Source organism: Neofelis nebulosa, chromosome 4, assembly GCF_028018385.1.
Source record: "Neofelis nebulosa isolate mNeoNeb1 chromosome 4, mNeoNeb1.pri, whole genome shotgun sequence".
NCBI classification, from domain to species: domain Eukaryota; kingdom Metazoa; phylum Chordata; class Mammalia; order Carnivora; family Felidae; genus Neofelis; species Neofelis nebulosa.
In genome coordinates, this window is record NC_080785.1 from 78,885,164 (window position 1) to 78,909,663 (window position 24,500).

The window sequence follows — 24,500 nt, forward strand, 5'->3', positions numbered from 1 at the left end:
CTCCATTTAGTGCTGGGTTTGTTTTTTTTCTAAGCCAAAGAAATAATGTAATTTGCCTTTTTAGTGTAACCTACAGACAGATGGTAGAACTGATGAATGTCACATTCAGTAGCTTGTCTTTTAGCAATTAAACAGGTTGGAAGTGCAGCATTATGAGTTAATAGAGAAATAGGTTATTAAATTTGTTTTCATTTATAAACTCTCCTTTTTTTAATCCTTTCATTTGTTGAGTGATGAGTTCCTGCAGTGAAGTAGTCTCGGGATAGATTGGAGTTCAAAGCCAGAAGTAAGACACAGACAGGTTTTTTTTGGGTTTCATGCTGTCTCCAAAATGGTATTCCTAAAAGCTAAGTTTTTCTGTTTCCAAATACAAGAACAAACAGATAAGCAAATTATTAAAGGATCGTTAATTCTTTCCCATTCATAGAACCTGTCTCTCTTACTGGCTAGAGAAGGTATTAGCATGGGTGGTGGGTTTACTGATGAAAGAGAGACAGGAAGACAGCAGTAGTCTTATGGGGCAAATTAGTGGAAGATCCTCAATGAATAAAGAGAGAACCTGGGATCCTTTAGCCAGTGAAGACTTTAGTCTAGCAAGACTCTTTAAAAAATTTTTTTTAATGTTTATTTCTTTTTCAGAGACAGACAGTGAGAGCCAGGGAGGGGCAGAGAGAGAAGGAAACACAGAATCCAAAACAGGCTCCAGGCTCTGAGCTGTCAGCACAGAGCCTGATGCAGGGCATGAACTCATGAACCATGAGACCATGACCTGAGCCAAAGTCGGATGCTTAACCAACTGAGCCACTCAGGTGCCCCTCAGTCTGGCACGATTCTTCAGAGGATAGCAAGGTCACTATAGAATAAGCTGATATAAGGCTGGAATGTTGTCAGCCACCTAGGCAGAAAGAGCATAGCTCTCACTAAGGGGGAATTTGAGTACAAAAGGGAAACAGTCTGAAAAATACCTGTGGAATTAGCCTGTTGTAAGATGCTTCAGTTACTTTCCTGGAAAATCTGTATATTTTTTAAATCTATATTTGCCTTTTACTTGTGAGCTAATTCCTTGGTCCCCTTGTAAGCAACCCTGTTGGGGTAGACTACCTAATCATTATGAACGCTACTCCTTATCTGGGTGCTGTGGTGATGCTGGCTGGCACTGGCTTTTGGAAACTGATTATTAGTTTGAAACAGGCCTGGGTGGAGTATTTCACACCATGGAAACTGGCAAATTGTACAAACCAGGTGCCTCCTTTCCCCTGAGAGCTGGTTGTTAAACATTCACCAGCATATCACTGATTAAAGGTATTGGCCAAAGGTTCAAAAATCTATCATAGATTTGATGCTTAAATAGGAAATATTTCTATTTGAAGAAGGCCAGGGACATTTTTTTTTTTTGCACATTATTTACCAGTCTTCCAAAGATAATGTTATGAATCTCACACTCCAGCTAGAACTTTTCTAAAAAAAATTGACTAGTAATCAAGGCACTATTAATTTTTATTTTAAAAATGATACTACTTACTTTAAAAATGGTACTGACTTTAAAATGACAATACTGACATGATGGCTGGGGACATTTTTAATCTTGGCATTTTCTCTGAAGTCTGAATTTTCATTTATTTCCGCATAATGTGATTATGTCTGCTCTAGAAACTGTTTTAAAAAGCACGAAAAACATATCTAAGTAACTTAGAAGCTTAGTTAATTCCTAGCACTAACCATGGTGCTTACCACATTCCTAGACATTAAAGTACTCCTGCAGGCAGTTATAGTAATAACTGAGTATTTGCTCAGTGGCCTAGATTTTCTATGGCTAATAATAACTATCATTTCTCATGTACCGATTGTATGCTAAACATTGTGCTGAGGGCTTTATATCATTCTCCCATCGTATCTTTATGACAACCCTCTCAGATAGATACCAGTGTTTCCATTTTATTGATGAGAAAAGTCAGAATTAAAGAAGTGAAGTACCTTACACAGATCATATGACCAGGATGTGGCAGATCTAGGATTCAAGTACAGACATGTCTGATTCCAGAGCCTGCCTCTGATTTAGGCTGCCACGTCAGGATGGGGGACTTTACTGGGTCCCACGTGGGAGATGTAAAGCTTATTGGTGGATATCTTCAAGGGAGGATTTTAGAAACTCTTGTGGTTCAAGGATAAAGGAGGCTAAAAGTATTACGGTTCTGGATTGGCATGCTTCTTGCAAGCCATGGGGCGATAGCACAACCTTGGCTGGCGAGTGATGCCCATAGGTGCTAGACTCAGTAGTTAGGTCATAATGATGTGGCCCAGTAGTTGGGCCACAAGGAAAAAGAAAAGAGAAATAGGATATGTGGCAACTTCAAATAATTGAAGAGTATTAGGGCAATTATTGAGTTGGACTTAATTTCTCCATATCGTAATGTCTAAATGAAATCACACCCAGAGTTTGGGCTCAGTTGAAATTGCTGTAGATGCTTCAGAATGTAATTGGGTAGGTTTTTTTCTTTTTTCTTTCTTTCTTTCTTTCTTTTTTTAATCAGGAGAAGCAGTACAGGCCTTTCCTTAGGAAAAGGCTGATAGGAATGTTCAGGTAACCATTGTAAATTTTCCCAGAAGATTGATGGGCAGGCTATATTGTATAATCTTTATTAAAAAAAATCATAAAAAACCTGGCTGCGAGGCTCTTGTAAGTGAAGTTGGTGAAGTCTGTGTTGTGCTAGAACTCTGGGTGGTACGCGAGTGGGAAGCTTGTAGGGCTCAGGAAACGGCATAGAGAGGCCTCTGGTTGTTAACTGACAGTGGCCCCCACTGTCCTCCTGTCCCGTCTGCTGGGGCAAGCTCCTCAGTCTCTCAGGTAATACTGCTCCAGGCAGGCCCCTGAGATGCCCTCATTTCCCTCCTTCTGTCTGGTAATTCCAGGCTTAGCTCCAGAGAACTATGCTGCTTCTCCAAAGCCCTGGTGCCAGGAGACTTGTGTTTGTGAGTGTCACTGGTCATTTGAGGTCTTGGTGTCACTCAGGCCCAGCTCGCAGACAACATGCCGTTGCTGGACTACGACACTCCTTGTCTTCTCCCAGAGCAAGGGACAGAGACCCTATCTCTACTCCACCTCTTCTCCACTGTTGGGTCAACTTCCTAAAATCTTGCCTTGACCCTCTGGGGTCTCCTTGACCTTGTTAGATCATCACAAACAATAGTCTTTTTGGAATGCTTGCCTGGGTGGGGGTATACCTTCCTTCTCTCTCATCCCTCATTTCTTCTTCCCTTCCTCTCCTTCCCTCCATCCCCCCCATCTTTCCCTCTCCCTTTCTCTCTATCTCTGTCTCACTGGGGAAAAGGCCCAAACCTTAAAAATAAAAGCCTGGCTACTGGGAATGGGCAGAGGATTCCTTTACTTACTTCCTTACGTATTTTCAGACAAGTCTGAGGCACTGAGGTGGACATAAACATTACAAGATACCTCTCCCTCCTGGGAGTGTCTTCTGTTGCTTTCCCCTTCAAATATTAGTCATGACTTTGAGCACAATCATAGCACACTGTTTTCTAATTGAGGATGACCATTTAAGATAGCTGTAATTCCATTTAATATGTTGGCCTCAATTCGGTCAGAGTCTCGTGGGCATTTTGTAATCTTGTGCTTTAGTATCTGTATAAAGTTCTAATATTTGGTTATCTTGGATCAAAAAGTGTTAATGTTCTGATTAGAAAAAGAAATTGAATATAATTTTTTTCCTTTTTTTCTTGATTTCTCTCAGATCTCTACTGTTACCTATTTATAGCCAGAGTCACTCATGACGGTTTCAGTGAACAGCTTTCAATTTCAGTTTAGAAGTAAAGGAAGAGGAGGGATTCTCCTGAAGAGAGAGTTGGTTTTAGCTTTCTGAGGGGGGGAGATTGAGAAATCCATTCCTTGGCATCACAGCTCTTGCAAATGTAGACTTTTCCCCAGGATTCAACTCAGTCTGTTTCTGTTCTGTGATGAGTTGTTACTGGGACAGTAGCAAGTGCACTTGGGCAAACAGTACCTGGGCACTAAGTGGCAGTCACATACTTTGCTGTAAGTCTGTTCCATGGAATACTAATCCCAAGAAATACTTCATGTAAACAAAGTGTTTGGAGGGTTTTCTGTGGTGAAATACTAGTTAGTATGTTTAGAAAATGGTGAATCCCCTTCATGGAGGGCTACAGTGAACAGTTTCATATTAAAGTCTCTGAGAAACCTAATACATATTTATAGAACATTTCCTGTGTGCTAAGTGCATCCTGTTTTGCTCAGAGTTTTCCAAATTTATTTGATTACAGGACTCTTTATCTAATGTGTAGTTGAACCCCACAGGCTAATTTCTGCAGATATAATTTTTGGAAAACGCAGGTGTAAGCACACGTGCCTGGCTAATTTAGTAAACTTTTATATGGTTCTACTTACACTAGATTTAACTAATTTCTTTCTTTTTTTAAAACTTTTTTTTAAAAATGTTTATTTACTTATTTTGAGAGAGAGAGAGAGAGAGAGAGAGAGAGAGAGCATGTGCACATGTGAGCACACGAGCTGGGGAGGGGCAGAGAGAGAGGGAGAGAGAGATTCCCAATCAGGCTCCCCACTGATAGCATGGAGCCTGATGCAGGCTCGAACTCATGAACCCATGAGATCATGACCTGAACTCAAACCAAGAGTCTGATGCTTAATCAACTGAGCCACCCAGGCACTAGGTTTAACTAATTTCATGTGATTTCTTTGCTCTGCAGGTACATTTGCAGCCTTACATTGGTGTTTGTTTGAAGACCTCTCATGGTTGATGGTCAGGTGTGATATACACATATGGTTAAATCCCAGATCTGCAACCAGCTTGTATATCTTGGGCAAAATATTCAGTTCACAGCTACTTATTGAACTTTAATTTATTCACTGGAACAAGCATTTATCATTTCCTATGTTCTTGACAATAGGAATCCAAAAATAATTTTACAAAGATGACTGTTTTCTATGACCTTTCATTGTAATAAGAGCAGATGGGTAAACATGTTATAGTATTGGGGCAAAGTGAATGATAGATATAAACACCTAAGGTGATCTTACCAAGGAAGATGGATGACTTCTGTTCACAGGAAGAGGGCTCATAGTGAAGCAGATAGAAGTTTGAAGTTCAGAATCATCTGTTACCAGCTTAATAACCTTGGAAAATTATCTAAGTTTTGGCAGCTTCGTGCAAAAAATTGTGTCCATACCGAGGATTGAGTCATAAATGCCATATTTAATGGGCCATATATGTTAATTCTCTGAGCATCTCTGAAGCAAACCCTGAAGGAAGTTGTTGAATTCACTGATACAAAGTGGCCTTTGAGACATAGGAAACATGGACACAGGTGCAGACTGGGGGCAGCACTGGGTTTCCCTGGGTGCATTCTGAGAGCTGTATGAATGGTTGTCAGAGAATACAAGAGGGTACAGAGATTTTGGCAAATCTCACAGGCTCCTGTGTGTCATACCAAGGACTTTGACCTAGAGACAGCTATTCATGGATGTCTGAGGAAGTTAAATGAATTGATACATCTAATCTACAGTGCTAGGTAACATAATATAACTTAATGGTAACAACAATAATAATAATATTAAAATAATAATGTAGAATTATAACAGCTAACAGTTATTTGCTACATGCCAGGCACAATTATAAATGTTTTATATGTATTCATTCAAATTTATTTAGGCATCACCACACCTTTTGAAGTAGGTACTTGTATTACATCACACTGGTAGGTCAAGGGCAAAAAGGGGATTTGAACCCAGGCAGTCTAGTTCCTGGGTTCATGTTCTTAACTCCTATGGTGTCCTGACTCTTTGGAATATTCTACAGTATATACTGAACAAGTGTTAGTCCTCTTCTTGAGACATCCATGCTCCCCTAACTTTTACCTCATGAGTAAAATATAATGCAAGTTAATATCCAGATAACTAAATGATTTTAAAAAAAGCATGTAAAGGCTCAGATATATTGATTGATGGGTCATTTTAATGCATTAATGATCTTGCTGTAGATTTCATTCTTTTTTTTTTTAATGTTATTTATTTTTGAGAAAGAGAGAGCAGGGGAGGGGCAGGGAGAGAAAGAGAGAATCTCAAGCAGGCTTTGCACTGTTAGTGCAGAACCTGATGTGGGGTTTGGACTCATGAACCATGAGATCATGACCTGAGCCGAAACCAAGAGTTGGACACTCAGCTGACTGAGCCATTCAGGGGCCACTACCTTCTTAATTGTATCTCTTTCTCTGAAAGGTAAGAGAATAACATTCAGAATTTATGGCACATTTGTAGTTGTATCCTCATATACAACGAAAAGTTGGTTAGTTAGTATTTTTTTTCCCTGTGCCTAGAATATTGTTGATGCTTAATACATATACTTTCATTATTCAATGTTTATTAGAAAAAAATTGGTACTTTATCCAACTGTAGAATTTATTATTTTTTAAAAGTAGGCTCCACGTTCAACGTGGGGCTTGAACTCACGACCCTGGGGTCAAGAGTCAGACACTCCACTGACTGCGGCAACCAGGTGCTCCTCAGCAATACAAATTCTTATTTTAGAATAGGGTCCTTCTTCATTCATGTCAAGAAGAGAGGTGCTGTAGCCCTCTCATGGCTCCTAAGAAAGCTCTAGAACCTTGGAATGTTTGTGGATTAAATGTGGTGTTCTAAATTAGAGACCGACTTGGCTGTTTTATTCTGTAGGCAAAACACAGAGATCCAATCAGATTTGTGAAAATTTGTTTTATATGGAAAAGGAGAGGCATACTTTGTCCTCAATAGGCTTTGTCTGGAATGTTGACACATCAAGTTCCAGGTGGGAAGGGTGTGGAAGTTGCATGGGCTCAGCAACACATGAGGCAGGTGAAAGGCCTGAGCAAATGGGATTATGAAAAGGACAGCTCAGAAATCAACCTTTAGGTCACTTGTGGTGTTCGGTGGGAAGTGGCTGAGGGTGGTTCTCTGAAAAACATGTTTTATAAGGAGATGAGGGAATCAGCCCTCAAAACTGCAGAATCATATTAGGAAGTAGAGGGTGACTGACACCTTCTAAGGAAGAGGAAAAGTTCAGGATGATAAGAATCAAAGTGTTAGGACATAATTGGAAGTTGAGAAAACTGATTTCACAAATGCATCGTTTCTGGCCCCTTTGGTGACCTCATCAAGTACTCTCAATGTTTTCCTTCCCCTGACCTTCACTGTTGTATTTTTTTCTATAAAACTTAATGTCATCTTATGCCTGATGGACTGGAACTGGTATTCTCCCCTATTAAACACTGAAGTCAGAAAGCCACAATAAAAACCATTTGTTATTTTTTTTTTAAAGATGAAAACTACCTTAGTTAGCTTTTTCTCATAAAAGGTTGGAAACCAATTTAATGCGGATTGTTAATCTGCCAGGATAACAAATCAATTTTCCTGCCAGGAGCTGTTTTTTTTTTTTTTTTTTTGGGGGGGGGCTGGGGATCATTTTCTGGCTCATCAGTCCCCTTCAAGAAGTGCAGTGACAGTCATATGGTCCTACGGACAGAGCTGTGTGAGGACCCATCCACTGGAAAGGATGTTAGAGGCGGGAAATGGTTTTCAGAGATGCAGGGGCAATGCTTTCACGAAATCCTCTTTTTCAGAGAAGAGCGAATTAGAGAATATTAGCCAGGACTGGTTTGTATTCATGCACTTGTTGGAATGTCTCCTATGTCACTTTAATTTTTGTAAAATGAGATGTAGTTTTTTTCTTTTCTGAGAATTTCACAAGTAAAAATATAAAAAGGTAGTCTTCACGTGTTGCCTACATCACTAGCCCTGAGGGAGGAAAAAGAAGATCTGAGATTTGCTGGACTCAGTATTGTGTTCAATTTCTCCTAGATGCCATTTTCTACTTTGTTTTGTTTTGTTTTGTTTTCTGACTGTGCTGTCAGCACAGAGCCCCCTGTGAGGCTCGAACTCACGAGCTGTGAGATCATGACCTGAGCCGAAGTCAGACGCCCAGGCACCCCTTATCAATCTTATTTAAATTAAACTAAACAACTGAAGAAAAAAGAGGCACATTTGCTTGTCTTATTTCTGGAATTGATTTATTCATTTTCCCATAAATATATGTAATTACTTTTTATTTAGCTATTAACTTAGGTTTACAGATAAGATAGAATTTACAGTGAATTTAGCTTAGTGAATATAAATTTTGAATCCATTTTGAGGTAGATAAGTCTAGACTAGATTAGCATAGAAACTCCATCAGAATAAGGATTGTTTCCAAAATATACGTGGTGCGTAGTCTTTGCCAACCAAATACTGTGTACTCAGGAAGTATTTGTTGAATGACTTCATGTAATATAGTGTGATTCTCAGGTACTTATCTGTAATGACATTACATAGGCTTACTAACTTGTCAGCATCTCATTAAAAATTAAAAATTTCTTTTATTACTAGTTTTTATTGCTGTTTACTGTTTAGAAAACAGATTTCAGTAATAAATTATCTTGAATTAAATAGAAAAATGAATGAATTATGAATAAATGTAATTGATAGTTACCATCTTTCAAAGCATGAGGTCTCTGGAGGAAGAAATAGCAAAATTAAAAGGCCCTTGTGGTGAAAAGATTAAATAGATAGTCTTTATTGTTAGGCATAAGTCATAGATGATAATCAGCATATAAATGATTAATTCAGTAGCTGTTATTTAGTACATTGTACTGGGTGGTTGCATGATCATAGAGATGCTTTGAATTTTCAGGTCACTTTTCACTTTCAGAGTGATTTCCAGTGTCTCAGGGGACCACAGCAGTCCTATGAGGGAGAAAGTGAAGTGATCTCTCACTGGAATATGAATGAATCAAGGTATAGAGGGTTAAATAAATTGCCCCAGCCTTTTTGCTAGTTGGTGATAGATGACTATAAATGGTTTTTTTCCCTGTTTCTTCACACATGCATATTTCAACCTTTACAGATTCACAGTAGCAGAAATAGAGGTCAGAAAAGAGGCATAAAGCTGAGGAAAAGAACACTGAGTTTAACACATGACCTCTTGGTTTAGATTGTAAGAGAATGGATCTTTTTTTAAAGTAGGCTTCATGTCCGGCACGGAGCCCAGTGGAGGACTTGAACACAAGACCCTGAGATCAAAACCTGAGATAAGATCAAGAGTTGGATGCTTAACTGACTTAGCCACCCAGGTGCCCCAAAAGAATGGATTTTTGACATCACTCTTTCTCTGGGTGCTTAGGTAAAATACTGTGAGATATCAGACTGTTGAGTAGCATGGGACCTTATGCAAATAAAGTTTTTCTGTTCTTAGGCCAGAACTTTGGTGTCTGCTTAACTTTAATTCAGTTCAGATACTCTAGGATTTTGAGGTTGTTGAAAAATCATATTTATTTAGAAATGACTGTTCAAATGAAACATAGTCAACTGGCATTTAGGAGAGTTACAACAGCTACTTACAATAACTATCATCCTGTTTTTGTTGAAAGTGTCCTGTTATACTCTAAAGATATTTGAATGAAAATAGTTTAGTGCCTAAGATTACAAAAACTTTTACAATCCACCTAAAAAACCAGAGTCTGAGAAAGCAGTGTTGAAGTGGAAAGTGGGTTTGGCTAACATGGATGATACCAGAAGTGGGAAAACTGGTCATTGTTGGTGACAGCCTAAAGGTCAGCAGTGCTGTGTTGGCATAAACTCATAGAGCACATTGTATTTAACAGGAACATGTGATTCTTCTCTTCCTTTGACATGTGACTCAAGAGCTGGATCCCAGGATGGGCAAAAGATTGAGAAACAACAAATGATGAAAATGAAAAATGGTTTAGACTCTTTATTTCCCCTGGATCATTAGAAGCCCTGTAACATTTGACTAGCTTTGATTACATAATTATTCTGAGGAAATAAAAAATTATCAATCCAGTGGCAGAACTCTTGTTGTCTCAGACCCCTGAATTGTATTATTAATAATTATTGCTAACATATATTGAGTGATTTATGGCAGGCACACTGCTAAAGGCTTTTATTGAATCCCACAGCAGTTCTTTGAGTTAGATATTATTATTATCTTCCTTTTTACAGATGAGGACAATGAGACTTAGAGAAGTAACTTGCTAAAATATTTCATGAATGTGTGTTTTAGGAATGATATATTAAAAATTCCACAAGATTTCTCAGGATGGGGAATGGTTATTGCTCCATAATGCACAATAATCAATATTGTTTAACAACTCAAGACAAAAAACGAAGAAGGATGTAAAGTATAATTATGGATTCATTTGGAATTGCTTGGCCTTTTTTGCATCAATTATTATTATTATAAGTTGAATTTTCCTGAGGTAGCTGCTTTGGAATCAGACCTAAATTTGGGTATCAGTTTTGCCACTTGTTAATGGGTACCTTCCTAATTGGGTTATTTGAATATATTGTGCCTCATTTTTTTCATGTGGTAAATGGGCATAATATCTTCCTTCTAAACAGGTCTGTTATAAACATTGCTCCCAATTATTTGTGAATTCCATATTTGAAAATTCACATGCTTCATAAAATTTGTTGGTGACCCCCCCCCACCATCAATACAAATAATACTTTCACAGTCATTTGCAGACATGTACAGAGCTTTAAAAATTTGAGTCACCCTATCACACAGTCTCAGCTGAGGTCAAGCAAGGTGACATTCTGCCTTGTTTCTTACAGTGTCAACAAGTGTCCTCTTCACAGTCTATTCAGTGCACTTTTTTTTTTGCGTTTTTATACTTTTATTGGTTATTTTACTGTCTAAAATGGCTCCCAAATGTTCTGAAGTGCTGGCTAGTGTTCCAAAGTGCAAGAAGGCTGTGATGTGCCTTGTGGAGAAAATACATGGGTTAAATAACCTTAGTTTGAAGATGAATTATAGTGCTGTTGGCCATAAGTTCAATGTTAATGAATGAACAATGTACATTAAATAAGATATTTTTCAACTGAAACACACATAAAACAAGGTTATATATTGATCTGTTACTGAAGATATTGTGGCCAGAGTCTCATAGGAGCCTAACCCTGTATTTGCCAAGGATAAAAAGAATTGACTGTGTAATAAATACTCAGAACTTTGACTGTCAACTTTATCTTTCAGCCTTCCTTCTGGTCTTACAGAAGGAGCCACCTCTGAAAGAGTTGGGGGTATTCTTAATGGTTTTAACAGGGCAGTGAACACTCTGAAATAGCACAACGCAATCTTCTTCTTAGCTTCTAGAGTCCCTTATAGTAACTTATAAAATATTACTTCTCATTAATTAAAAGTTCAGTTTGGGACACTAGACTAAACTATCTTAAAAGATTATTTTATGAGAAAGTATTTTCAGCTTACCAGGTGGTGTAGTCCCTGCTGCAACTGTTCAACTCTGTCATTGTGGTGCAAAAGCAGCCATAGACAATAGTAAGTGAATGGTTTTGACTCTGTGTGTGTGTGTGTGTGTGTGTGTGTGTGTGTGTGTGTGTTTTCCTTTAAAAGTTTTATTTATTTGAGAGAGAGAGAGAGAGCGCGCGCGCGCGCGCGCGCGCGCGCGCGCGCAAGTGGGGGAGGGGCAAAGAGAGAGGGGGACAGAGGATCTGAAGTGGGCTCTGCACGGGCAGTGGAACCGATGCAGGTCTCATACTCCTAAACCATGAGATCATGACCTGAGCTGAAGTTGCACGTTCAACTTGGTTTCTTACAGTAGTTATCAGTTTACTAGAAGGCTTGTAAACCATAGAAGGTGAAATACAGTTTTTTCCGTTACTGTGTTTCTCTGCTGGTAGCGTTGGGAGTGGTAATAATAGCAGAGGGAGCATTTATTAAATGCCAGGCACTATGCTTAGCACCTTATGCTATATTTTATTTAATTACTATAGCCGTGTGAAGCAATACTATGTTTATTATCTCATTTTTCAGAGAGAGAACTGAGGACCCACAGAGGTGAAGTAACTCACTTAAGGTCATAGGAAGTTGTATAACCTGGTTCTAGGATGGTTTTGACTTTGTAGCCAGCATGCAACATCTTTTGCCTAACCTTTTCTTATTTTCTGATGTTTTACTAATTTGGGGATGTTGAGAGTTGGAATTTAACTGTATAGACAAATTAAGCTTTTCTGAAGAAAAACATTCTATTTTTGTGAGTGAATAAGTAAGTAGATGAATGTGGGTTTTAGCTCTAATTCTTTATTTCTTAAAAATTAACTTGTTTGTGTATCTTGATAAGTATACAAATATGTTATAAAAGGAGAATCTATCCAAATGTGAAGCTTTGCTCCTTCAGTCTGCTGGGAGATATGTTTATATTGATCAATTAATTTGGAGGTTTTATTTTATTTGGAGGTCTTGTTTCTTTAATATCCTCATTAAATGGTTAGAAAGTCCTTTGCTTTTAAGTCACTAATATCATTTTGAACACGGAACCACACATTTGGGGGGCATAGATTTGCATTTGTTGAATGAATAATAACTCAGCAGCACGACTGCATTCCTTGGTATAACTCTGCCAACTCTTTTTCCCATTGCCCATGCCTGCTGTGTCTACTTAGTTCTCAGTTCTGAGTTAGTTCTCAGAATTAGCACAGAGCTTGTCATCAGCAATAAGATGGAGGTTATAAAAATGACTGTCACAGTTGCGAATATTGAAAAAGTGGAGATACTGGTGTAGCTATTGCATGAGAAACGCTACCCTCCTATTACCCCTTTATGTTGAGTTCTCACTCACTGGGTCAACCTTTTATTTGGACTTGGTATTTGCCAGATAGATTTAGGAATCCAAAAATAATGATACTTGTTTTCTGGAAGCTCAAAGTCTCACATCAACTGATACACATATATATCACCTTATGAGTAAGTTTGTGTGCGTGTGTGTGTGTGTGTGTGTGTGCACGCGTGCGTGTGCCTGATGCCTAAATGCAAGTGTTATGAGAAGAGGATTGTAGGAGGACAGAGGGAGGCACAACTGAGCAACCTACTGCCTGGTGGGGGCAGGGAGGTCTTGTGAAGAAGGTCATTTTTGATGTAGGAATTGGAGTTTTCCAAGTGGAGCAGATGGATTCATTAGCCTCTCTGGAGAAAGATGACCACAGTAGGGAGAGAAAGGATGAAAAAACTTGGGAATGATATGAATTTTGTTAGCTTTGGAAGAGGATGGGGCAACAGATGAGGCTGGGAAAATACGGTGGGGCCAAATTGTGAAGTGCATGTGGTAATAGGGACAACTTCAGAAAGCTTTAGGGGTGCCTGGGTGGCTCAGTTGGTTAAGCGTCGACTGTTGCTTCAGCTCAGGTTATGGGCTCACAGTTAGTGGGTCTGAGCCCTGTGTCAGACTCTGCGGTAATATGACAGTGTGCAGCCTGCTTGGGATTCTCCCTCTCCCTCTCTCTGTCTGCCCCTACCCAGCTCATGGGCATGCTCTCTCTCAAAATAAATAAGTAAACTTAAAAAAAAAAAAAAAGCTTTAATTAGGGTGTAGCATGATCAGAACTTTATAAAAGTAATTCTGGTGACTAAAATTGATGGAGAAGTGCAGTGACTAATGGGGTCTATATTCTTCTGACTTCCAGCTTTCTCCTGTGCTTCTGGAGAGTATCTAGAAATGAAGAACCAGGTATGCAGCAAATGTGGCGAAGGTACCTATTCCTTGGGCAGTGGCATCAAATTTGATGAATGGGATGAATTGCCAGCTGGATTTTCCAACGTTGCAACATTCATGGACACTGTGGTCGGCCCTTCTGACAGCAGGCCAGATGGCTGTAACAAGTAAGAATCCAAGGGAGTCTTTGGATCTTGACTAAGTACTTGAGAAGGGTATAGTTGCTCTTTTCCAGAAAGAAGTTGGGGATAATCTTGTTACTGAATGGGATTTTAGATAAGCTAATTGCCAAGAGTCATTTTTTTTTTTTTTTGACAGTCACTACAAATAATGTAGGTGAATTTTCATGAGGTTAAAATAATTGCTCTTAGGACATAATAGCTACCATATTGAAAAATGCAGTAAAGCTATTAGAAAAACAAATTAATTTTCTGATAATAAATTTATAACATTGAAGCCAGTGGAATTTTTACAAACCCTTCTCTGATTTTTAATGGGTAACTTTGGATTTGTTTTTCTTTTCCTCTGAAAGGAAGAATGTATAATCTTCATTTAGATACTCAATGATCTCCTGTAAGAGAGAGTAGGTTAAATAAGGTGGAAAGCTCTTTTTGCTTAATTTCTACCTTTAAAAAAATTTTATAATTGAAGTATAGTTGGCATATGATATAACACTTTTAGACGTATAGCATAGTGATTTCACATTTATATATATTATGAAATGTTCGTGATAACTATAGTTACCCTCTGTCACCAGAGTTATTAAGATGTTATTGACTATATTGCCTATGCTGTAATTTCTTCCTTTCTTTAGGGGATTATTAGCTTTGCCAATGACAACACTGGTGGAATGTTAAATTGTTTTAAAAAGATATAAAATGTTTATCTTTGGGCTGTAATCCTTCCTGTTATCTTGTATTCGCTATATAACATTTCCTTCTATATGGCCATGTATAGAATAATTAAGCATTAGGCCTCTGGCTACTTTTGAACAAGAATGGCTTCTCAGGAACTGAACATTTTTACCATGAGCTAAGGATGCTGGGGAATAATTTAGCTGAGCTAAGATGCATTCTCTCCTTCCTACCTTCCCTTAATCCCTCTTGTTTTCCAGTGCTCTTTCTCTCTCTGCCAAGTGACATTTTTACTCTTTTGATAATCATTATTTCATTATATATAGAGAGTTGTGGCATTAGATATCATTAACGTCTAAATATATATATATATTTATATGTGTATATATGTATGTATATATGTACACACATATACATGTATATATACATGTATATACATATGTGTATAAATGTGTGTATATATTTTTTAAATGTAATTTAATATTTTTAAACAAAAGAGCTCTTTAGAGGAAGGTACTAGTAGGATGTTATGCTACCTCAGATCTTTGTTTTAGTGGGCGAGAGATGTTGACATCGCTTCTTTTTCTACTTAGAATATGTAGTTTATTCAGTAAAGAAGTTTAATGATGAGTACAACTTTTTCAATGTACTGTATTGTGTAATTTTCTCAATGTGAATTTCAGTCTGATATTGTTATGATCATCTCCCTCCCTCCCTTCTTTTATCCATTCATCCAATCTTGCTTTAATTCTTTTTAATTGGTTGGGTCATATAGATGTATGCTGAACTTCATAAGGAATTGTCAGAGTTTTCCAAAATGGTTGTATCACTGTAGACTCCAGTGTGTGTTTGAATTCTAGTTACACTACACATTTACCAATATTTTGTTTTGTCATGTTTTGTTTTATTTTAGCCATTTATGTGTGTGTGTGTGTGTGTGTGTGTGCATGTGTGTGCACGCATGTGAAATGATACCTCCTTGTGGTTTTAATTTGCATTTCCCTTGAACACTTTTCATATGTTCATTGTCCACGTGTTTTATTTTTTTGTGTGTATGTGAGATGTCAACATGTTTTACCCATTTTCTATTTTTTGGGGTCATTTTATTGAGCTATATGTGATCTTTGTGTATTCTAGACATGAGTTCTTGTCATGTATATATTTATATAAAACTTAATATATACGTGCATACACAAACATATATATATATATATATATATATCACAAACATATATATATATATATATATATATATATATATATGTATGTGTGATGTTTTCTCCCAGTTGGTGGCATTTGCCTTTTTATTTTCTTTTTTGATTTTTTTTAAAGTTTATTTATTTTGAGAGAGAGAGAGAGAGAGAGAGAGAGCAAGTGGGGCAGGGATAGATAGAGAGGGAGAGAGGGAGAATCCCAAGCAGGCTCTGCACTGTCAGCACAGAGCCCCATGTGAGGCTCAAACTCACAAACTGTGAGATCATGACCTGAGCTAAAGTCGGATGTTTAACTGACTGAGCCACCCAGGCGCCCTGCCTTTTCATTTTCTTAATGGTGTCTTTTGATAAACCAAAGTTTAAAATTTGAGAAAGTACAATTTATCAGGTTTTTTTCTGTTACAGTCAATGTTTTTTATATCTTCAGATATCTTTGCTAACCTTGATTACAAAGGCTATACCTTACAATATGCATTCTGACAGCATAATTATTTATTACTGTACCTTTTGCATAATATGTAAAACTTTACGACAGTGTGGTTACAATTATACCCTCATCTGTGTGCTATTGTCCTGTATTATATGTAGAAACATCTTATAAATCCTATAATACAATGAAACATATGTTAAATAATCAGTTTTTAAAAGAACTAACGAGATAAAAACAATATAGGGGCACCTGGGTGGCTCAGTCCCTTTAGCATCCAACTTCGGCTCAGGTCATGATCTCATGGTTCGTGAGTTTGAGCCCCACATCGGGCTCTGTCCTGACGGCTCAGAGCCTGGAGCCTGCTTCGGATTCTGAGTCTCCCTCTCTCTCTGCCCCTCCCCGGCTCATGCTCTGATTCCCTCTCTCAAAAATAAATAAACATTGGAAAAAAGTTAAAGAAAAAGAGATGAAAAAATATAGCTTTATATGTTTGTCTACATAGTCACCATTATGGCTGCTCCTTCTTTCTTTATATAGATCTGAATGTTTAGGATTATTTTTTTCAACCAGTGAAATTTTCTTTATCATTTCTCATAGTATAGGTCTGCTGCTCCCAAATTCTCTCAGCTTTTCTTTACCTAAAAGAAAGAAAGCCTCTCTCTTTTTTTTTTTTTTTTGGCCTCCATTTTGAAGAATATTTTCTTGGACATTGGACTGTTGACTTTACTTTTCTCTTTCTCTGCTTTAAAGATGTTCTACTACCTTCTGAACTCTCCCTTATTTGTGATGAAAAGCTAGCTGTATTGTTTATGATTAATTCCCTTGTATGTAAAGTGCCTTAATTTCTCTATTTATAAAATGTTCTCCATATTTTTGCTACTTAGCAGTTTGACTATGACATATCTGGCATTGGTTTTCTTGTATTTACTTCAAGTTTAGTGAGCTTCTTGGATTTGTAGGTTGATAGTGTCACCAAATTTAGCAATTATTTTAGCAGTTACTTCATCAATAATGTTTTTCTGCCTTTTTCTCTCCCTCTTCTGTTTCTTTAACTCCAATTACACATAGGTTAGACCACTTGATACTGTCTGAAGGTCACTGAGGCTCCTTATTTTTTTTCAAATTTTTTTCTCTCATATTTCAGAATGCATGATTTCTATTGCTCTATCACTAACTATCTTTTTTCTTTTCTTTTTTCAGTCTCAAACTTGCTCTGAGCCCATCTGGTGAATTTAAAATTTTACATGTTATGATTTTTCAGTCCTAGAATTTCCATCTAGTTTATTTTATGGCTCTTATTTCCCTTAAATACTCGAGATTCTTTATTCCTTCACTTATTGTATTCATCTTTTATTTACAGTCGACTCTATTTGGAAGAACTGTCTTAAATACTTGCCTGGGATTTTTTTTCCTGTCTTTTTTCTCCATTAAGGGTCATATTTTCCCACTTATTTGCATGTCTAGTAAATTTTTATTATATCTTGGGCATTGTGAATGTTAAGGTGTAGGGAATGTGGATTATTTTTTTTTTCTTCATTTTAAGAGTGCTGAATTATGTTCTGGCAGGCATTTTAGGTACTGAAAGAGCACTTTGACCTCATCAGGCCTGGTTTTATTATTTTTTAGGGTGGCTCTGTATTAGTTTCGCACTTAGTTCTAGGTCATGGCCTTTATTTTAGTGAGGGAGTTGGCAAACTGTGGCCTTTGGGCTCTCTCTTTGTTTTTGTAAATAAAGTTATATTGGAAGACAGCTGTACTCATTTATTTATGCATTGTCTGTGGCCGCTTTTCAGTTACAACAGCAGAATTAAGTATTGCAGGAAGGACCAGATGGTCCACAGAGCCAACAATATTTAGTCTCTGGCCCATTATGAAAAGGTTTGCTAGTACATGCTTTAGGGCATGGCCCTTATTTTCCAAGATGTGGCACTTCTGGGGTCTCCCATAAATGCCCAGTATGGTTATCAAGTTTTCTCCTCTCTGGCTGACCTGGAGCTCCAGTGACTCCCATTAAAGTGAGCTCTGTGATTATGTCTCAGCTTTGCAGTGGCTGTTTTCTGCTATGTCTGGACACTCCAGCCCCAAGCCCAGAGAAACTCCATATGGACTTCTGGACACCCTGTTCTCTGATTCTCAGGCCTATAAATTCCAAGTGCTTCAGCTGCCCTAATGACTCATTTCTGCTCCTCAGCTCGGTGAGACTCTGTGCTCTGCTTGAGTGCTGTCTCCTGGTGCCACAGTCTGGGAAGTGTCCTGAAAAGTGAGGTCAGGGTCAGTTTGGGCATTTTCTTGTTCTCAAGAATCTCAGTCCTGCATTGTGTATTGTCAGTACCTGAACATGGCTCATGTATTTTCTTTAGTTTAACAGGTAAAGAGAAAGGGCAAATCCAAATACCAAATAGTGAGTCATGTTGGGATCTGGAAATCTCAGGCTTCAGATTTTTTTCCTGTTAGAAGAAAGAAAAGAATTTGCCCAAATCTCATTCTTATCCATATAAACAGTTACATCTGAAGAGAAGAGTGTTAAGTTGTGCTTTCATACATTTTGGTTAGAAATATTTTTGGCCAAAGAGTCAACAAGTGACTCATTATTGGTTTATCTAAGAATTAGGGTTAGATTTACAACTAAATTTAATTAATTAATTAATTAATATATTTATTTAATTTAGAGAGTGACTGTGTGTGTGTGAGCATGTAAGGAGTAGAGAGAGGGAGAGAGAGAATCCCAAGCAGGCTCCGTGTTGTCAGTTCAGAGCCTAACTCGGGGGTCAATCTCATGAACTGTAAGATCATGACCTGAACCAAAATCAAGAGCCAAATGTCCAACTGGCTGAGCTACCCAGGTGCCCCAACAACTTACATTTTATTCACCAGTGTGTTTTCTTAATTTTTCACTTTTTTAAAACAAGAATTCCAACCAGACTCTTACCCCTATTATATACTCTGAAACTGTGATCTATATTTTACCTAGATTCACTTTAAATGGATTTTTACTAGTACTATTCCTTCTTTCATCTCAAGGAACTCCCTCATCCCCCTGCCAGGTATATGTGTTTATAAATAAAACTTGAGATGTTGTTTGAGAAAACAATTCTACCTCAGACGATTGTAGTTTGTGGTCATCTATTTGGTGATCAAATTTTTGGTGGAAAAATAGCAGTTTCCTAGCAAATGAATCACATAACCTTAAATTTAGGAAGTCCCTGCCATAAGAAATGAACCTTTTCCCAGTAACGTGTTGGCCTTTGAGTTCCAGAGAAGCTTGAGACTTCTCTGCTGTGCTTTGCCGATGGAACTACTTCTGAAACTGAGTTAGGTAACTTGTGAACAGAAGAGGTTTCTGAATGCTAATGTAAAAATGCCTGTTGGTTTTGTTTCCACAGCTCTTCTTGGGTCCCTCGTGGAAATTACATAGAGTCAAATCGTGATGACTGCACAGTATCTTTGATCTATGCTGTGCACCTTAAGAAGTCGGGTTATGTCTTCTTTGAGTACCAGTATGTCGACAACAACATCTTCTTTGAGTTCTTTGTAAGGCCTTTTATGTTCTCGAATTCACTTTTTGAGGAAATTCATGTAAAATTTCCATTAATCAGTTGTTGCCATTGCATTGTATGCCTCCTCATTTTTTCCTGTTAATTGAACCTTTTGATCTGAAAAGAAAACCTTATATTTCTCTATAATACTTTATTTTCTGGTTAGTGTTGTTACCTCTGAACTCTCACCTTGTCGAGTAACATAGGGCTTGTTTCATTTTTGGTTATGATCATTGGATGAGCATTTGATTTAGACTTTTTGTGTGAAAAATACCTTCACCGAGAGTCATTTTAATTTTTTTTTTATAACTACAGATGCGATTTTATTCAAAACATGTTTTCACCAATTTTTGTGTTTTTTTTCCTCTTTGCAGTTTCAAGCATTTGACTGATTTATGTGTAAACTTGGGCAATATTATAAAAATAGAAGTGGCTGTATGTTTCTGATTCTGTCAATTTTGTACAATCTAAAGGCATCAGTGGATGAGATAGTTGATGTCTCTGGTAACAGATGAAATAGCCTTATGGAATATAGGATAAAATAATAGTCTGACAGAATAGGCTGTTATCACTAAAATTATTTAAACATTTAATATAAAGTGTATCTAATCTAGGAAATATTTGTTGTGTCAGCCACTCTGATGCTTGAGAAAATGTTTTCGGATTGACTTATAAAACCAAAAAAAAAAAAAATGTGTGTTCTACATATAAGTGGGAAAAATATCTTACAAATGTTCCTGTGGTCCAAATCTCAGGAGCCTATGTGCTAGTAATGCTAAAACAAATTTATATTGCTCCTGATTATGGAAATTGTTAGTCAGAAGTTTTTTGGTAGGAAGAGATATTTGCTGTTGAAGTATGAGCCTTGGATTTGAAGTCAAGAGATTCTGGCTCAGGCCCCAACTACAGTGGCTAGTTGTGTGTTTCGGGCAATTAAAGTTAACTTTCCAGCCCTCAGCATTCCCTTTTGCCAAGTGGATTGTATGACAAGACCTTTTAAGGAGCCTCCTGGTTCTAATCTTTTGATGACTTTAAGATGTTAAGTAACATTCAAACAGATTTCCTTTTGAAGCTACATTTTGTTTGCAAAACACTTCTTAGAGTAAATGATTCCCAACTCCATGGGACATTTTTGCAATCTTACTAAAACTGGAATGAAGTTAAGAAGCAAGGTAATTATGTAACTGTTAGAATAAGCATTTAGTTTTTGTATTGTCAAGTAAGTCCTTTGAGAGTTGTTGGTAAAGGTACTCTTGAGGCATGAAGTTTGATTACTTCCTTTCAGTGGTCCCTTTGTTCTTCTGGTTATAGACTGAGAAGGGGTGGTGAGTTCATGTTCCTTCTTTTATTGATGTTTCAGCCTGATAGGGAGAAGTTTATTGACTCAGAAAGTCAACACTTAAGTCGTCATGCTCATGGTTAATGGAAAGGAAATGTCTCAAGACTGAAAGATGCACTTGTACCTAGAGACATTACACAATTAAAAATTTTTTTAAACGTTTATTTATTTTTGAGAGACAAGAGAGACAAAGCACGAGGAGGGGGAGGGGCAGAGAGAGAGGGAGGCACAGAATCTGAAGCAGGCTCCAGGCTCCGAGCTGTCAGCACAGAGCCTGACGAAGGGCTCAAACCCACGAACTGTGAGAACATGACCTGAGCTGAAGTCAGTTGCTTAACTGACAGAGCCACTCAGGCGCCCAGAGACATTACACAATTTAAAGCAATAAAGTAATTTTAGAACTATGTGGGACCTTCATTCAGCTCCTCCACTCTTCTTTTTAAATGACAAAACTGAAGCCTAGAGAGAATAAGTGATTGGACTAAGGTCATACCTTTACTACTTACCTTTAGAATGAAGAACAGAAATCAGATTTCAAAATGCCAGTAGAATGTCCTCAAAACACATGATGTTTGATTTCAGCTGAAAAAAAAAATGCTTTCAGCTTTTCCAAACATTGATCATCAAAGGTATATTTAGGGTCCATAGCTGCTTAAAAATGGCTTACCACTTGCATTAGAATGGCCATTATGCTTATAGTATAAATATGACGATTAGATTTAGTTAAAAAAAAAAATAGCCTCAGTAGGTGATATTCCCTGATCTTTTGAGATGTTAAAACGATCTATTTTCCTGTTAATAACCTTTATGAAATATCTATTACAGAGTACATTTTTTAATCATTTTCTTAAGTTTATTTTTTATTGAGAGAAAGAGAGAGCATAAGCTGGGGGAGGTGAGAGAGAGGGAGACACGGAATCCGAAGCAGGCTCCAAGCTCTGAGCTCTCAGCACAGAGCCTGATGTGGGGCTCAAACACATGAACCGTGAGATCATGATCTGATCTGAAGTCAGACACTTACCCCACTGAGCCACCCAGGCTCCCCCAGAGTGCATTGTCATGTTGTTTTTAAACTAGTCTGGAAGGTGAATACAGTGGCAAAGATGTAGAGACGAAAGAAATAGTAATTCTGGCAGAAGTAGAGGGGATGAGTTCTTCCTTTAACCCTACTCTGTTGCTGACTCTTGTGCAATACTGCAAAATAGCCTAACCTTTTGATGTCTGTGTATTCTTCACAGGCCTGGAAAAATAGTGCGCAAACTCTGAGGCATTTTGTAAGAGTTGTCTGGAAAACACAAAGTGTTTGGTGCTAAAGATAGTAGCTGTAGTCATTTGAATTGGCTTGGCATATGATTAACATTTATCCTCCTCCCCCCACCCCCCCCACCCCCACCCTGAAAAAATTTAGGGCTTTGGCTTTGGCTGTAGCCACTTACCTATGTATGGACTTTGGAATAAGTCCTGTGGAACTGAACACAAAGCAGATTTCATTTATTTATTAATTTAAAACATTACTGCCCTAAATCTTACAAAAATAAACTTTATACTTTGGGGCCTGCATGGTGAATGCAAGTTTGGACACATTTGATAAGTTTTTGGTGATGACTTTTCTCCTTTCTGTGAATTTTCAGGGTTGACTGCTCTGATCCTCTCTCCTTCCCTCCTCTCTGTTCTTAACCCTTTTGTTACAATAATGAGGATGCTTTACTTAGAACCATAGTAAACAGTTGTCACTTGGGCTCCAGAGGCCTTGGTTATGCTTACTTGCTGAGAATTACTCACGGCCATTATTTAGTATGTATTGAAAGAAGCTCTTACGGCCTGTCTTGTGCTGAGTAGTGCCTTTAATTAAAGCCATTATTCAAGAAGCTTTACTGGGGCCATTGTGTTTTATCCATAGATTCAAAATGATCAGTGCCAGGAGATGGACACCACCGCAGACAAGTGGGTAAAACTCACAGACAATGGAGAATGGGGCTCTCATTCTGTAAGTCTCTCTTTGTTCTTCTTCTCTCCCATCAATCCTCATTCTGCTCCTTCCTTTTCCCAATCTTATAAAGAAGTTTATTTTATGAAAAAAAAATTGTTCATTAATTTAGACAATTTCTGGGTAGGGAAGAAATTGCCTCAAAGTTTCATGGACACAGGGTCTTTCTAGATGTTTTTTTCCTACCTTTCTCTTTGGGTTTCTTTCCCTTCTCTTCACTGTCAGACTCCAACTCTCCTCCTTTTCAAAGGGGCATTGACAAGAAATAAGGCTATTGAAAACTAATACACAGAACCTCTGGGTGTGTAAGTTTGCATATGTGCCTGTCATGTGGGAGAGGATCAGTGGCTCTTGGCACTGGACGGATCCTTTGTTCCATCTTTCTCTGCAGTGTCTCCAACAAGTGACTTTCAAACTTGTTTTGTTGGGGGCTGTACTGACTCCATTGTTGGACAGCACTGCATCTCACAAAATCCATCCGTGTTTGAAGCCAAACCTGCTTCCTGTCTATTTGTCACCTGTTGCTCAAACTTGTACCCTCTCTGGTCACATTTGATAAAGTTACTACCTACTCTCTACAGTACAACTCCAAAAGCTTGAAAGCAATGATCAGGTAACACAGTCTGTGAATCTGTTATTATTGGAGGCCCTCTCCCGTTGGAGTAAGGCATGGATTTAAAATCTAACTCTGGCTTACTGTAGTTGTGTCTCTTTAGGTAATTGGCTTAATCTCTTTGAATCTGAGTTTTCACGGAAGACATGCGGGCAGTCTTGCAGGGTTAAATGAGATGTTATACAGGAAAGTCCTCATGTGGTACCTACGGTGTAGACTAAGCACTATGTCAATAAGTGACCATCTTCCCTCACCTTTCCGTTATAGCAGGTGCCCCATCCTTGAGTGATTCATACAGTGTACCCTCTCTGACTATTTTTGATCTGTATGCCTGGAAGTGGTAATAGAACCACTTAAGATCCATTTGTCTAAGCATTCATTAAGCTGCATTTTGAAGGTACAAGTAACTCTTGGCAACAAATATGCTTTCTTCACTTAACCCAGGGGAAAGTATGTAATGTATAACTTTGCTGAATCTCTGGCATTGTGAAATACATGTTTTAATTTTATGGAGCTTGAATCTGGCCAGCCAGAGACTACACAGAAGAATAAAAGTGGCAAATGAGAAATCAAGGAACTCTTATATCAGTTCCTTTGACAGAAACGGCATGAGATTTATCAGAAAAGTCATTTGATATGTAAAAAGAACAATGTGCTGGTGGCAAAGGAAGCAAATATTAGATGTACTGATCATTTAAGTGCTGGAGATACACATTTAAATCATGTTATTTTACATGATTTTTCTCTGGTTGCTGTTGGAGTATTGTTTCTTAAATAATTTTATTTCTATTTATTTATTTTGAAATATTGCTTTTAAGTTTATTTATTTTGAGAGAGAGTGAGAAGGTGCAAGCAGGGGAGAGTCAGAAGGGGGGGTGGGGAGAGAGAGAATCCCAAGCAAGCTCTGCACTGTCAGCGTGGAGACTAATGTGGGGCTCAAACC

At 37.9% G+C, this 24,500-nt stretch overlaps 1 protein-coding gene across 2 annotated transcripts in view; it reads left to right on the forward strand.

Moving 5' to 3' along the window:
• ELAPOR2 (endosome-lysosome associated apoptosis and autophagy regulator family member 2) overlaps positions 1-24,500 on the forward strand; it is a 173,955-nt gene that overhangs the window by 89,810 nt on the left and 59,645 nt on the right. The window contains exons 1-4 of one of the 2 annotated variants that reach the window (XM_058725237.1): positions 8,835-8,851; positions 13,556-13,751; positions 19,466-19,613; positions 22,858-22,944. In XM_058725237.1, coding sequence (XP_058581220.1) covers positions 8,842-8,851; positions 13,556-13,751; positions 19,466-19,613; positions 22,858-22,944 — 441 coding nt within the window. In that variant the 5' untranslated portion in view covers positions 8,835-8,841. Of the gene's footprint in view, positions 1-8,834; positions 8,852-13,555; positions 13,752-19,465; positions 19,614-22,857; positions 22,945-24,500 lie in introns of those variants that run through there. The other variant, XM_058725236.1, reaches the window with a different exon arrangement.